The sequence below is a fragment of the Phaenicophaeus curvirostris genome, chromosome 24 (assembly GCF_032191515.1).
Source record: "Phaenicophaeus curvirostris isolate KB17595 chromosome 24, BPBGC_Pcur_1.0, whole genome shotgun sequence".
NCBI lineage: Eukaryota > Metazoa > Chordata > Aves > Cuculiformes > Cuculidae > Phaenicophaeus > Phaenicophaeus curvirostris.
The window spans coordinates 4,737,805-4,751,532 of record NC_091415.1 but is presented as its reverse complement, the minus strand read 5'-3'; the positions used below and the strand labels follow the sequence as shown (position 1 = coordinate 4,751,532).

General features: G+C 57.7%; 2 protein-coding genes across 4 annotated transcripts in view; both read left to right on the top strand.

Moving 5' to 3' along the window:
- TEAD3 (TEA domain transcription factor 3) overlaps positions 1–6,845 on the top strand; it is a 31,660-nt gene extending 24,815 nt beyond the window's left edge. For all 3 annotated transcript variants that reach the window (XM_069875961.1, XM_069875959.1, XM_069875960.1), the window contains 8 exons: positions 208–345; positions 535–578; positions 664–725; positions 1,629–1,762; positions 1,882–2,055; positions 2,496–2,636; positions 2,943–3,095; positions 4,193–6,845. In XM_069875961.1, the coding sequence (XP_069732062.1) occupies positions 208–345; positions 535–578; positions 664–725; positions 1,629–1,762; positions 1,882–2,055; positions 2,496–2,636; positions 2,943–3,095; positions 4,193–4,306 (960 nt within the window). In that variant the 3' untranslated portion in view covers positions 4,307–6,845. The remainder of the gene's footprint in view (positions 1–207; positions 346–534; positions 579–663; positions 726–1,628; positions 1,763–1,881; positions 2,056–2,495; positions 2,637–2,942; positions 3,096–4,192) is intronic.
- A 1,431-nt stretch (positions 6,846–8,276) lies between these two features.
- On the top strand, positions 8,277–13,727 carry SMPD2 (sphingomyelin phosphodiesterase 2). Its single transcript, XM_069875969.1, has 11 exons — positions 8,277–8,295; positions 9,700–9,803; positions 10,188–10,284; positions 10,372–10,448; positions 10,665–10,758; positions 10,846–10,935; positions 11,271–11,353; positions 11,543–11,675; positions 11,750–11,854; positions 11,946–12,102; positions 12,995–13,727. The coding sequence occupies exons 2-11, from the start codon at positions 9,754–9,756 to the stop codon at positions 13,336–13,338; spliced, it is 1,230 nt and encodes a 409-aa protein (XP_069732070.1). The 5' UTR covers positions 8,277–8,295; positions 9,700–9,753; the 3' UTR covers positions 13,339–13,727.
- Position 13,728: the final 1 nt, after the last annotated feature.

The following is a 13,728-nucleotide window of genomic DNA, read 5'->3' as shown; positions in this document are numbered from 1 at the left end:
CCCCAGAGGCTCCTATCCAGGGGATGTTTGCAAGCGTAAAACATGAATTAAAATGGGTGCTTTTGGGGAAGTGGGGGTGCATCCATGCCTGGGTCCCTTGGCTGGGCTGCAGGAGCAGCTCTGAGCTCTGCAAAATCTGGGTACACTTGGTCTGGGGGATCTCAGCGAGCCCCTGTAAACCCTCATCTCCCTGTTGTCCCCTCCCAGGACCAGGTGTCGAAGGATAAGGCTCTGCAGAGCATGGCTTCCATGTCCTCTGCGCAGATCGTGTCGGCCAGCGTCCTACAGAACAAGCTCAGCCCCCCTCCTCCTCTTCCTCAGGCCGTCTTCTCTGCTGCCCCCAGGGTGAGGACAACCCCTGCATGGGGACAACCCGGGAGGGGGGACACGATGGGTCCCCATGCAGGAACTGCTTAGCAGGCATGGGGGGAGATGTTTAGCAGCCCCTTGGTGTGGTGGCAATGAGAGGGGGTGGAGACGGGGAATTCGGGGTGGCTCAGAAGCTGCTGACTTTTCCCTGTGCTGTTCCCCCAGTTTTGGAGTGGCCCTATCCCAGGACAGCCTGGACCCTCTCAGGAGTAAGTACAGGGGGCAGGACGCCCCTCGGCGAGGGGCTGGGGTGACACAGGCTTCATTACCCTAACGATGCTCTTTATTTTCCAGCATTAAACCGTTTGCACAGCCAGCTTACCCCATCCAGCCACCCATGCCTCCATCACTAGCCAGTAAGTGCTGTCCTTGCCCCTTTGCAGGGGACCCTGCACCCCTATTGGGTCCCTTTCTGTCACCTGTCCCATGCCACCCACCTGCGGTCCCTTCCCCAGCTCTGATGGGGGAGAAGGCTGGGGTTGAACCCAGCGAAGAGCCCCACGGTGAGCAGGACCCTGCTGCTCCGGGCTGTGTCCCCCCATCCCTTTCCACACAGGATCAGGAGCCCATGTTCAAAAACCGCGTGGTCGTGGCACTTGGGGACATGGTTTAGCAGGCACAGTGGGGTTGCCTGGCAGTTGGACTGGATGAGCTTGGAGATCTTTTCCAACCTTAATGATTCCATGATTCGGCCACCTCATGGGAAAAAAAACATGCTGGGAGATTTGGGAGGGTGAGGGATGCAGTAAGGAGGGCAGAACCGTGGTGGTGCAGGGAGGATTTGCCTCAGCTCATGGTTGCTCTCCCCATCTGCAGCGAGTCCAGAGAAGAGCAACGAAGCTGGGGAAGGGGCTGGAGAACAGGCCTTATGAGGAACGGCTGAGAGAGCTGGGGGTGTTTAGCCTGGAGAAGAGGAGGCTGAGGGGAGACCTCATTGCTCTCTACAGCTCCTTGAAAGGAGGTTGTGGAGAGGAGGGAGCTGGGTTCTTCTCCCAAGGGACAGGGGACAGGACAAGAGGGAATGGCCTCAGGCTCCACCAGGGGAGGTTCAGGCTGGACATTAGGAAAAACTTTTTCACAGAAAGGGTCATTGGTCCCTGGTAGAGGCTGCCCAGGGAGGGGGTTGAGTCACCTTCCCTGGAAGGGACGGGTGGATGAGGTGCTGAGGGACATGGTTTAGTGTTTGATGGGAATGGTTGGACTTGATTTTCCGGTGGGTCTTTTCCAACCTGGTTATTCTATGATTCTGTGATCTCCAGGTTACGAGCCCTTGGCTCCGCTCCCACCAGCTGCCTCGGCCGTGCCCGTCTGGCAGGACCGCACCATCGCCTCCACCAAGCTCCGGCTCCTTGAGTACTCCGCCTTCATGGAGGTGCCACGGGATGCCGAAACGGTAACAGTCCCCTCCATGTCCCCACCGCCTGGGTGGAGTGACGCTCATCCCTGTGGCTTGGTGGCATCTGGCTTTCACCTGACCTCTTGTTTTCATTCACTCCACCCCGGTCCTTACAGTACAGCAAACACCTCTTCGTGCACATCGGCCAGACAAACCCCTCATACAGCGACCCGCTGCTGGAGGCTGTCGACATCCGCCAGATCTATGACAAGTTCCCCGAGAAGAAAGGTGGCCTCAAGGAGCTCTATGAGCGTGGGCCCCAGAACTCCTTCTTCCTCGTCAAATTTTGGGTATGTTGCTGGGACAGGGAGGATGGGGAGAGTTGTCCCGTGGGCTTGTTGCAGGTTGGACACCTTGCCAGTGGAGTGGGAGCATCCTGAGCAGCTCCACAAGCTGGTGTCCCCCATCCCCATCGAGTGCTAGGTGTGATGGTCCCAACTGACAGGGGACAGGACGAGAGGGAATGGCCTCAAGCTCCCCAGGGGAGGTTTAGGCTGAACATCAGGAAAAAAATTTTCTAGGAAAGGGTCATTGGTCCCTGGCAGAGGCTGCCCAGGGAGGGGGTTGAGTCCCCTTCCCTGGAGGGGTTTAAGGGACGGGTGGACGAGGCGCTGAGGGACATGGTTTAGTGATTGATGGGAATGGTTGGACTCGATGATCCGGTGGGTCTTTTCCAACCTGGTGATTCTATGATTGATTCTAACGGGACACCCCACTCTCATCTCTCCAGGCGGATCTTAACAGCACGATCCAGGATGGGCCGGGGACTTTCTACGGTGTCAGCAGCCAGTACAGCAGTGCAGAGAACATGACCATCACGGTCTCCACCAAGGTGTGCTCCTTTGGGAAGCAGGTCGTGGAGAAGGTGGAGGTGAGTCCTGTGCCCCACTGCATCAGGAGGGGGTGGGAATTGGATCTGTTGTGGGTCCCAAGGTGGAGAAAGCCCCAGGGCTGGGTGTAGACCCCATGGATGCATGCCTGTCCCATGGGTGGAGCAAAGAGGCCACCTCCACCGTGTCCCAGTTAGCCACCACCCACCTGTGCCCACGTCTGCCGCAATGATAGCAATGGTTGGACTCGATGATCTGGTGGGTCTCTTCCACCCTGGTGATTCTATGATTCTATGAATGTTTCGGCTCCCATGGGGCGGCTGCTCACCCTGGTTGTCCCCCTGCAGACGGAGTACGCGCGGCTGGAGAACGGCCGGTTCGTCTACCGCATCCACCGGTCTCCCATGTGCGAGTACATGATCAACTTCATCCACAAACTCAAGCACCTCCCGGAGAAGTACATGATGAACAGCGTCCTGGAGAATTTCACCATCCTGCAGGTACCATCCTTTCACCATCCTGCATGTTCCATCCTTTCACCAGCCTTTTCTAGGGAGTGTTTCCCACCAGGAGCGTATTCTTAGTTTCCTTTTAAGGAAGGAATTCTACACCATTTGGGTTAGGAGGCCCTGGCCCAGGTTGCCTGGAGAAGTTGTGGCTGCCCCATCCCTGGAGGAGTTCAAGGCCAGGTTGGATGGGGCTTGGAGCCCCTGATCCAGTGGGAGGTGTCCCTGCCCATGGCAGGAGGGGTGGAACTAGATGATCATTAAGATCCCTTCCAACCCAAATTATTCTGTGATTCTATGATAATTACAAGAAGCAAATCCTGATGGTGCAAATACAGCAGCTATGCCTAAGCCCTTGCAAACCCCTGAATAGGTAGCAAATTTTTGGTGTTTTAATTAAATTCATTGTGCCTCAGCCTGTATGGCCTCCCCAACAAATAACAACTAGCAAGTTTCTGGTGGTGCAATTTAAGTCATAGAATCATAGAATTGCTAGGTTGGGAAAGACCTCTTAGATCCTCAAATCCAACCATTCCTATCTGCCACTAAACCATGTCCCTGAGCACCTCGTCTACCTGTCTTTTAAATACCTCCAGGGATGGTCCTTGTGCCTGAGGCCATGCAACCGCCCTCCCCAAAAAAAATGGTAGCAGAATTTCCTCAAAAACTGAGTAGCAGATTTTAGGTTGTGTAATTAAAGTGCCTGTGCCTGAAAGGAGGTTGTGGAGAGGAGGGAGCTGGGCTCTTCTCCCAAGTGACAGGGGACAAGACGAGAGGGAATGGCCTCAAGCTCCACCAGGGGAGGTTCAGGCTGGACATTAGGAAAAAATTTTACATGGAAAGGGTGATTGGGCAGTGGCAGAGGCTGCCCAGGGAGGGGGTTGAGTCCCCTTCCCTGGAGGGGTTTAAGGGACAGGTGGACGAGGTGCTGAGGGACATGGTTTAGTGATTGATGGGAATGGTTGGACTTGATGATCCGATGGGTCTTTTCCAACCTGGTGATTCTATGATTCTATGAACCCATGCAACCCGCTAATTAACAGCGTGCCCCAGCACAGCCCCGTCCTAATGTGCTTTCTGCTCTGCTGCAGGTTGTTACCAACAGGGATACCCAGGAAACCTTGCTCTGCATAGCCTTCGTTTTCGAGGTCTCCACCAGCGAGCACGGCGCTCAGCACCACGTGTACAAGTTGGTCAAGGACTAGAGGGGCCCTCGGGGGCATGAGGGGCGCGCAGGGGAGGGAGGGAGCCGTGCAGAGATGCCACCTGTGCCTGGTGCCTCCTGAGAAGTCATTTGAAGAGAGGAGGAGGAGGAGGAGGAGAAGGAGGAGGAAAGAAAAAAAAACATAGCCAAAAAAAAAAAAAAAGACTGACTTGTGATCACCGATGTTTTCTACTTAGGAACAGTTTCTTTTTTTTTTTAAATAAATAAAAAAAAAAAAAAGAAGAAGGGGAAAAGCAGCATAGGGAGAAAGGAAACGCGCGTCCGGCGCTGGATGGGGAGAGACCAGCTCTTGGAGCTGCTGCTGAAGTCTGTGAGCCTGTCGTGCTGCCAGCAGCGGGATGTCGGAGCGGAGGGTGATTCCCCTTTGCTCGGATGTGGTCCCAGTGCTGAGTGGAGAGGAGCGAGCGTGGATGGGCTGGAGGACGCGGCGTCGCGCCAGGGCTGGTTCGAAATGGATTGGCACGGCAGCAGCCACGGCGTCGGTACCGCGTGGCGGGTGGTGGCAGGGACGTGGGGACAGTCGTAGCGAGACGGGAGCAGGTAGGAGCAGGGCAGGGCAGAGTGACAGAGGGGGACGCTGCCACCTCCCCAGGGATTGGCACCGAGGATACTCCTTTTCCTTCCCCGGGGCACTGGGAGCCAGTGGGAAGGCAGGAGGGCATTGACGATGCGAACTATTTTTTTAATGGCTCATTTTTTCCCCCTGTTTTTAAAAAAAATTAAAGTGCTTTTTAATCCTTTTTAAAAAGACACCATGATTGGAATCAGGATTGTGCCCCTCGGCGGTGTCAGCGACCTGCTCCCCTCCCACCCTGCTGTGCTGGTGACTGGAGGAGGTGTGCGGGGATGGAGCTGGGCATGGGGGACCAGCTTGTGTAGAGCAGGTTTGGGGGTGTCAGCATCTCTCTGGGGTCACTGCAGACTGGAGGCTGGATTTTACATGGCAGTGGGATCCCCTGGGCTCTTTCAGGGCTTCCATTTGGAGTGGCCCAGGTTAAATGCAGCATGGTCACTTGCTGAGGAGTACTGGGCTGAGAGCACTGAGGCTGGATTTGCCTGATTTACTTCGCATATGTACATCTTGCAGCTTTTTTTTTTTTTCCTCCACCTTTTTTGCCTTTTTTTCTGTGTTGATGACTCTTCTGGTTTCAGCCGCTTGCCTGCATCCCATGGGAAGCATCCAGCGAGGCGGCTCATGCAGGGAGAAGCACCTTGTGCAGTGCAGGGCCAGACTGCGAGAAGGCAGAGTTTGGGACAGAGAGGGGACAGAGGACAGGAGGGACGCCAGGACAGAAGACTGGGTCTGCTTGGAGGTATTTTTTGTGGCTGCAGCCCAAAATAAGCCAAGGCAGCACGCTCGGTCCTGAGGCTGCAGCCTGCAAGGTCAGACGCCAGGGAGAGCATCTCCAGGGTGCAGGAGGGGTGCAGAGGGACAGAGGTCGGGTCTTGCGGTGGTGGCATGGAGGAGGGTGGCAGGAGGCTGACAGGGAGCTCTAGAAGGGCAGGTCTGGGTTGATTTCTTGTGCTGGCTGGCTGGGGAGTGAAAGCGGTGGGAGGTGCGGAACCAGGTGCTGTGGGAGGGCAGGAGCGGGTCGAGGGATGCTGGAGCTTGGGATTGGGGGACGAGGGGCTTAGGGTGCAGAGGAGCAGGAGCAGCCCCAGAGCTCAGGAAAGGGCCTTGGCTGCTATCGCAATGCCAACTGTCCCACTTTAACATCTCGCTGCTGGGAGATGCCACCCATCCCCAGAGAACGGGGCAGAGCCACCCTGGCCCTGCACCCAGGCGAGGACACTGTGGTGGGGATGGATGGAGGTGGCAAACAGGGGGAAAGAGAAGGAAAAATCCAGGGAAAGGCACTGACATCCCATCCCAGGGCTGTGCCGGGGCCACAGGGCCGAGTTCTCATATGTAGCATGTTTGATTGTTGTTTTGTGGTACTTTTTTTTTCTTTCTTTGGTTTCACTTGCTGATCTAAAACTCTGGGAACGAAAACTCCAAACTTCCCTGCTGTAAAACACACGCGTGCCCTGCTCCCGGCCCCGCTGGCGGACAAAGCTCATCATTAACTGGACCCGTTTGTGCCTCCATCCCTCGCTCCATCCCAACAAGGCTCCTACCCTCTCCCCACGCACACGGTGCCCCAGCACCGATCCCAGAGACTCCTTCTCAACGCCCTCAGCCCCTCCGTTCTCCTCCAGTGTATTTATGAATTTCACATGAAGTACTGTTTTATTTTTTTAAAGACTTTGTAAAGCTTACCAGGGTTACAATCACCATTTTTAGAGCTGTGTCAGTCCACAATGTTAAAAAAAATCCATTTTTTTTATGTATTATATTTTTTGTGTATTTTTTTTTAATCCAGCTGTGATGGGTTGTATCATATATTTGTTGTGTTTACTGTATCTGTCCAACTTCAAAGAGAAGAGACTGTGGAGCTCCAAGAAAACTACGGTCTGCTGAAAAACAAAAAAAAATCATTAAAATTATTTGTTCATGGGTTGGTTCAAGTGGTTCTGAACTTCCTGGTTTTTTTATTTACTGTGACAGCCAGGGCTATAATGGAATAATGGGCTATTAATAGCCAGGGCTATTAATGGATTGAGAGCAGCAGAAGGAGAAGGACTTATCGGTGTAAACTGGAGAGGGACAGACTTAGACTAGACATAAGAAGGAATTTCTTCACGATGAGGGTTGGGAGGACCTGGAACAGGTTGTCCAGGGAAGTGGTGGCTGCCCCATCCCTGGAGGGGTTCAAGGCCAGGTTGGATGGGGCTTGGAGCAACTTGATCCAGTTGGAGGGTGGGACTGGATGATCCTTAAGGTCCTCCCAACCCAAATTGTTCTATGATTCTATGACAGAACCTTCTAACACGTTGCAGTAGTTCCTGAACACTACGTGCTGGCACAGATGGATATTCTGAGGACAAGAGGAACAACAGAAAATTTACTCTCAGATCTTTAGGGATGTTACTGGAACAAGTAACGAGGAAGTTGTTCAGTTTGAAAAACTTGTAACAAAATGACAAGTAAATCACTGAGATTAGGAAGATGAGGGTTGGGGTCGTTCAGCCTGGAGAAGGCTTTGGGGAGCCCTTAAAGCAGCTTCCAGCACTGAAAGGGGCTCCAGGAAAGCTGGGGAGGGGCGCTGGATCAGGGAGGGCAGGGATAGAACCAGGGGGAATGGTTTGAAGATGAAAGAGGGGAGGTTGAGATGAGATCTTGGGAAGAAATGTTTTCCTGTGAGGGTGGGGAGGCCCTGGCCCAGGTTGCCCAGAGCAGCGGTGGCTGCCCCATCCCTGGAGGGGTTCAAGGCCAGGTTGGATGGGGCTTGGAGCCCCTGATCCAGTGGGAGGTGTCCCTGCCCATGGCAGGGGTGGAACTGGATGGGTGTTGAGGTCCCTTCCAATCCAGATCATTCCATGATTCTATGACTTCAGGGTGCTGGGGGATGAGAAGCTCCACAGGAGCCAACAAAGTGCGCTCGCAGCCCAGCAACCAACTGTGTCCTGGGCTGCATCCAAAGCCGTGGGACCAGCAGGGAGGGAGGGGTGAGACCCCACCTGGAGCCCCACCTGGAGCTCTGGACACAGGGAGGACATGGAACTGTCGGAGTGAGACCAGGGGAGGCCACAAGGTGCTCTGAGGGCTGGAGCACCTCCTGTATGAGGACGGGCTGAGAGAGATGGGGCTGCTCAGCCTGGAGAAGGCTCTGGGGGGAGACCTTAGAGCAGCTTCCAGGCCTGATAGAGGCTCCAGGCAAGCTGGGGAGGGGCTCTGGATCAGGGAGGGCAGGGACAGGATGAGGGGGAAGGGTTTTGAGGCAAGAGAGGGGCGATTGAGAGGAGATCCCGGGACTACACGTCTCCCCGTGAGGGGCAGGCCCGGCGCGGCCCTCCCCGGCCCCGCCCGCTCCGCTCGCGGCCTGCCGGGAGCTCGGCGGCTCCCAGGCCGCTCCAGGTCCGCAACAGGTCCGGGCCCGAGCCTGCTCCCCCCCCAGCCTCTCCCCGCTTGTTCCGTCCCTGCTTCCCCCGGGGCCCCGGTCCCGGTTCCCCGGTTGCTCCCGTCCCTCTCCCGGTTCCCCTCTTGCTCCGGTTCCTCTCTCCGTTCCCCTGTTGCTCTGACTCCTCTCCCGGTTCTCCTGTTGCTCCGATTGCTCCCTGATTGCTCCAATTCCTGTTCCCCGGTTGTTCCTCTCCCGGTTCCCCTCTTGCTCCCATCCCTGTCCCGGTTCCCCCGTTGCTCCCATCCCTGTCCCGGTTCCCCTCTTGCTCCCATCCCTGTCCCGGTTCCCCCGTTGCTCCCATCCCTGTCCCGGTTCCCCTGTTGCTCCCATCCCTCTCCCGGTTCCCCCGTTGCTCCCATCGCTGTCCCGGTTCCCCCGTTGCTCCCATCGCTGTCCCGGTTCCCCCGTTGCTCCCATCCCTGTCCCGGTTCCCCTCTTGCTCCCATCCCTGTCCCGGTTCCCCCCTTGCTCCCATCGCTGTCCCGGTTCCCCTCTTGCTCCGATTACTCTCCCAGTTCCCCTCTTGCTCCTGTCCCTGTCCTGGTTCCCCAGTTACTCCGAGGGATGAGCCGCTCGGTAACCCCACCAGGTCTCCTGACCCTGGTTCCCAGCTCCCACAACCCATTCCCCATCCCCGACTCTTACACCCGGGTCCCGCAGCCACCACCCAGCTTTCCTCACCCAGTTCCCACACCCAGTTCCCATCCCGACTTTCCACACCCAGCTCCCCACACCCAGCTTCCATCCCCAGCTCCCACACCCTCTGCACGGCTCCTGCACCCAGCTCCCATCCATGGTTCCATCCCTGCACCCAATCTTCCATCCCAACACCCAGTCTTCCATCCCAACACCCAATCTTCCATCCCAGGCTCCTGCCAGCTGGTTTCCATCTCCAGCTCTTCACCCAGCTCCCACCCCTGGCTTCCATCCCTGCACCCAGCTTTCCATCCCTGGCTCCCACACCCAGCTCCAGTCCATGTCTCCTGCCCCCCAGCTTCCATCCCTGCCCCCAGCTCCCATTCCTGGCTCTTGTCCCTTCCTCCCATCCCCGGCTCCCACCCCTGGCATCCTGGAGCCCCACATTTGCCGTTGGGTGGCTTTCCAGTGGACAACCTCCCTAGTCAGGCACGGGAGCCAGCGAACCGCTCTGGGGCTTCTCCGGAAGCTGCTGGGTCCTCTGGGGTTTGGAATCTTGAGGTGTGATTTGGGTACGGGGGTCCCTGTTTGGGGGCAAACGGGTTCAGGATGGGCCTTGCAGGTGGGAGAGGAGGGAACAGTGCTGGCTATCCTGGAGCACCCTCGCTTCACCCTCGCAGCCTTTGCCCTGTGCCAGCTCCCCAGGGCTGTCGCTCCACCCTGCTCCCCACAGGACCCCCTCTCCGCTCGGTGTTGCCCCCCAGCCCGGGCCAAGCCCTGGTGAGCCATGGAGGGAGATGACACCCTGCAGCTCCGCATCTTTGACCTCAATTGCTGGTGAGTCCAGAATTCACTGGGGTTATTCCGGGCTGCACAGTTGGGAACAGGGACACCCACCTTGGGGTCACCTTCCCGTCTCTTTCGTTTTGCTCTCCCAGCCCCAAAGGGTTGCAAGGAGCTTGCTTGCTCCCCCATAAAAACATCATTTTGCGCTCCATTTGCCCCCCACCCAGGAACAAGCAGCCTCGATCTTGCAGGCAGGACAAATTGTCCCCAGACAGCTTCCCTGCACATCTTGTCCCCGTGTCCCTTTCCCCATCCCCTCGTATCTCCCCCCCCATATCCATCCAGCCTCTCTCTCCTGTTTTCGGTCCCAGCAAGCCCTGACACCCCCTGTCACCCCGTGCTCCCCAAGCTGTGACCACCCTCCTTCTCCATCAGGGCCATCCGCTACCTGAGCAAGAGGCGGCAGGAGCGCATCCAGCTCATCGGGGACACGCTGCGTCACCAGGGCTTCGACCTGGTGCTTCTCCAGGAGGTGAGGGGCAGCCTGGGGGCTGAATACACCGGTTCTCAGTCTGTGAGCTGAATGCATCCATTCTCAGGCCATCCCACTGTCCTCCAGGTATGGAGTGAGCAGGACTACAGCGATCTGAAGGCAAGGCTGGGAAGCTGTTACCCCTTCTCCCATTACTTCCGCAGGTGAGATGGGCCAGGCCAGTCCCCCCTGGGCTGTGCACAGGGCAGGTCTCTCTGGAGGGCCTGGTGCAGGTGCTGTAGGTCACCTTAGGAGACTCCAGGCCATGCTCACAGGGCCAGAGTGGGATCCAGGCATCTGGGGAGCCCCCTCGGCTTGGGGTCGGGGGAGGAAGAGCTGGGGGAACCACACTTGCTAACTGTGCTCTTCTCCTCCCGCAGTGGGGTGATTGGCAGCGGCCTCTGCGTCTTCTCCAGGTTCCCCATCCTGGACACCCTCCTCTACCAGTACTCGCTGAACGGCTACCCCTACATGGTGAGCAGGGCAGGGGGCACGCAGCACCGTGGTGCCCGGCCTCGTGGGTCCTTTCCAGCCCCAACCCACTCCCCTTCTCCTTGGCAGCTCCAGCACGGGGACTGGTTCTGCGGCAAATCCGTTGGCCTCGTCATCATTAAGATCTCTGGGATCATCTTCAACGTCTACGTCACCCACGTGAGCGCCCTGGAGAAGGACCTGGCGTGGGGGGGGTGATGGGGAGGAGTGGGATGAGTGGCCGTACCCGCTTCTTCGCTACCCCCTTTCTTTAACCGCTGCTCTGCACTGAGTTCATGCCCCAGTTTAATGCAGTGTTGCTCTGGGGGGTTCACAGGGACCCACAACCCGCTGAGCATCCCAGGCTGTCCCTGGGGAGTTGGGATGAAGACAGAGGGATCATCCAGACCCCAAAGGGACCATGTCGAGGGGCTGGGTGGGCTTGCAGGGAGCCCTGGATCAGGGCAGGTGCTGGCGTGGGGGGGTCACAACCACTTTGCCCCCCGCCTCGCCAGCTGCACGCTGAGTACAGCCGGGAGAAGGACGCCTACCTGCCCCACCGCCTGGTGCAGGCCTGGGAGCTGGCCCAGTTCATCCGGTGAGCAGCTGCAGAGTGGCCCACAGGGTCCCCAGGGCGCGTGTGCTCACCCCTGGCCCTGGGGCTTGTGCTCCAGATTGCTCCCAGTTGCCCCAGTCCCAGGCAGGGGAGCACTGGATGTGGTCCCAGTAATCCCAGTCCAGTTTGGGGCAAGGTGGGGAAGGGAGTTAGCTGATCCCATCCCCACAGACACACCTCAAAGGCCGCTGATGTGGTGCTGCTGGGAGGGGACCTCAACATGCACCCAGAAGACGTGGGCATCCGGCTGCTGCGCGGCTGGACGGGGCTGCGGGACGCCTTCACCGAGGCCACACGCTTTGAGGTGAGCAGCAAAGGGTGAACGGGGTCCTGGGACACACCAAGAGCCCCCCAACCCACCCCAACCCTTGTTCTCAGGGCTGCGAGGATGGTTGCACCCTTATCCCCAACAACTGTTTCACCGTCAAGTCTGAGCTGCTGCCCTTCCCACTGGGCATCCGCATCGACTACATCCTCTACAAGGTAATGGGGGCAACCAGGTGCTGGATGAGGGGTGGAAGGGAGGGGACACAAAGTGTGACACCCGCTCTGTCCTCCCTGTCCCCTTGCCCAGGCCGTCTCCAGCTTCACGGTGAAGTGTGAAGAGCTGAAGACCACCACAGGGACAGCTCCGGGCATGGACATCCCCTTCTCGGACCATGAAGCCGTGATGGCAACGCTGCACATCCAGAGGCAGGAACAGGCTGTGGGTGCCAGTCTTGGCACAACCGGTAAGGTTGGGGGACACCACCGGGGTCCTCCGTGTGCTGGTGGGTGGACCGATGGATGAAGATGGAATTTTTGGGGATGGAATTTTTAGTTAGGGCATAACTTGGGGTGCTGGAGAGCTGCTTGGAGGAGAAGGACCTGGGGGTGTTGGTTGACAGCGACTGACCATGAGCCAGCAGGGGCCCAGGTGGCCAAGAAGGCCAATGGCATCTTGGCTTGGATCAGACACGGCGTGACCAGCAGGGCCAGGGAGGTTCTTCTCCCTCTGGACTCGGCTCTGGTGAGACCAAACCTCGAATCCTGTGTTCAGTTGTGGCCCCCTCACCACAAGAAGGATGTTGAGGCTCTGGAGCGAGTCCAGAGAAGAGCAACAAAGCTGGTGAGGGGGCTGGAGAACAGGCCTGATGAGGAACGGCTGAGAGAGCTGGGGGTGTTTAGCCTGGAGAAGAGGAGGCTGAGGGGAGACCTCATTGCTCTCTGCAACTACCTGAGAGGAGGTTGTGGAGAGGAGGGAGCTGGGCTCTTCTCCCAAGTGACAGGGGACAGGACAAGAGGGAATGGCCTCAAGCTCCACCAGGGGAGGTTTACGCTGGACATTAGGAAAAAATGTTTCACAGAAAGGGTCATTGGTCCCTGGCAGAGGCTGCCCAGGGAGGGGCTTGAGTCACCTTCCCTGGAGGGGTTTAAGGGATGGGTGGACGAGGTGCTGAGGGGTATGGTTTAGTGTTTGATGGGAATGGTTGGACTCGATGATCCAGTGGGTCTCTTCCAACCTGATAATTCTATGATTCTATGAAGAGTGCATGGACAGGGCAGAGCAGGGAGGATGGGGAGTAAAAGAGGTGCGGGGTGGGGGCGTGTGCCACTCTACTGAGCCCCCGCTGCCTCCCACAGAGCCGGCGCTGGTGGACGTGGTGACGGAGGCGCGCACAGAGGTGGGCGTGGGGCTGCGGGCAGCGCAGCGGCAGCGCTACTCCACGGGCAGGCTGGCCGTGCTGGCCCTGCTGCTGCTGCTGCTGCAGGCGGTGGGCGCGCTGGGCACGCTGGCAGGGTTGGCAGCCGAGCAGCCCTTCCCCAAGCTCTCCTTCTCCCTGCTGGCCTTCCTCGCCATCGGCGTCCTCCTCCTCGCTACCGGCCTCCACCTCTTCCACACCATGGAGGTGAAGATGCTGCAGGGCACCGAGGAGCAGCTGCGGATGGCGCTGCGGGCACTGCAGGAGCGTCCCAGGGACAGCTAAGCCAGGACCAGTGTCCTCTGATGTTCCCCCCAGACCCATCCTCGCCCTTTGCAGTCCCTTTTTCTAGCTGACTTTTGGTTTTAGGTGAGCAGCGCTGTGGGTGGCTCTGTAACATACGCTCAACACCCACCTCTTTGGGTGAAATGAAGAGTTTTGGGGCAGATCCGAGATGTTGGCCCCCATGGGAACCTTGACAGAAGCGTGTTTTAATTGCTAATTTTTTAATACACCTTTTCTACCTTTTGGGACCCACCAGCACAGCCAGAAGGCTCGAGAGGCTCAGCCTCCCTTTGCCCAGGGTGGCCTCAGGGGCTCCCAGGGAAAGCTGGTGACTGCTCCGGCAACTAAATGTGACTTGGATAGAAAATAAAGGCAGTTTTAGCCCTTGGC

What these genes read in the sequence shown, in the direction of transcription:
- SMPD2 (XM_069875969.1), top strand. Translation starts at nt 9,754, where the DNA reads ATGGAGGGAGATGACACCCTGCAGCTCCGCATCTTTGACCTCAATTGC. An exon ending in TGAACGGCTACCCCTACATG is followed by an intron (nt 10,759 to 10,845) that starts GTGAGCAGGGCA and finishes TCTCCTTGGCAG; the next exon opens with CTCCAGCACGGGGACTGGTT. An exon ending in CCGAGGCCACACGCTTTGAG is followed by an intron (nt 11,676 to 11,749) that starts GTGAGCAGCAAA and finishes CCTTGTTCTCAG; the next exon opens with GGCTGCGAGGATGGTTGCAC.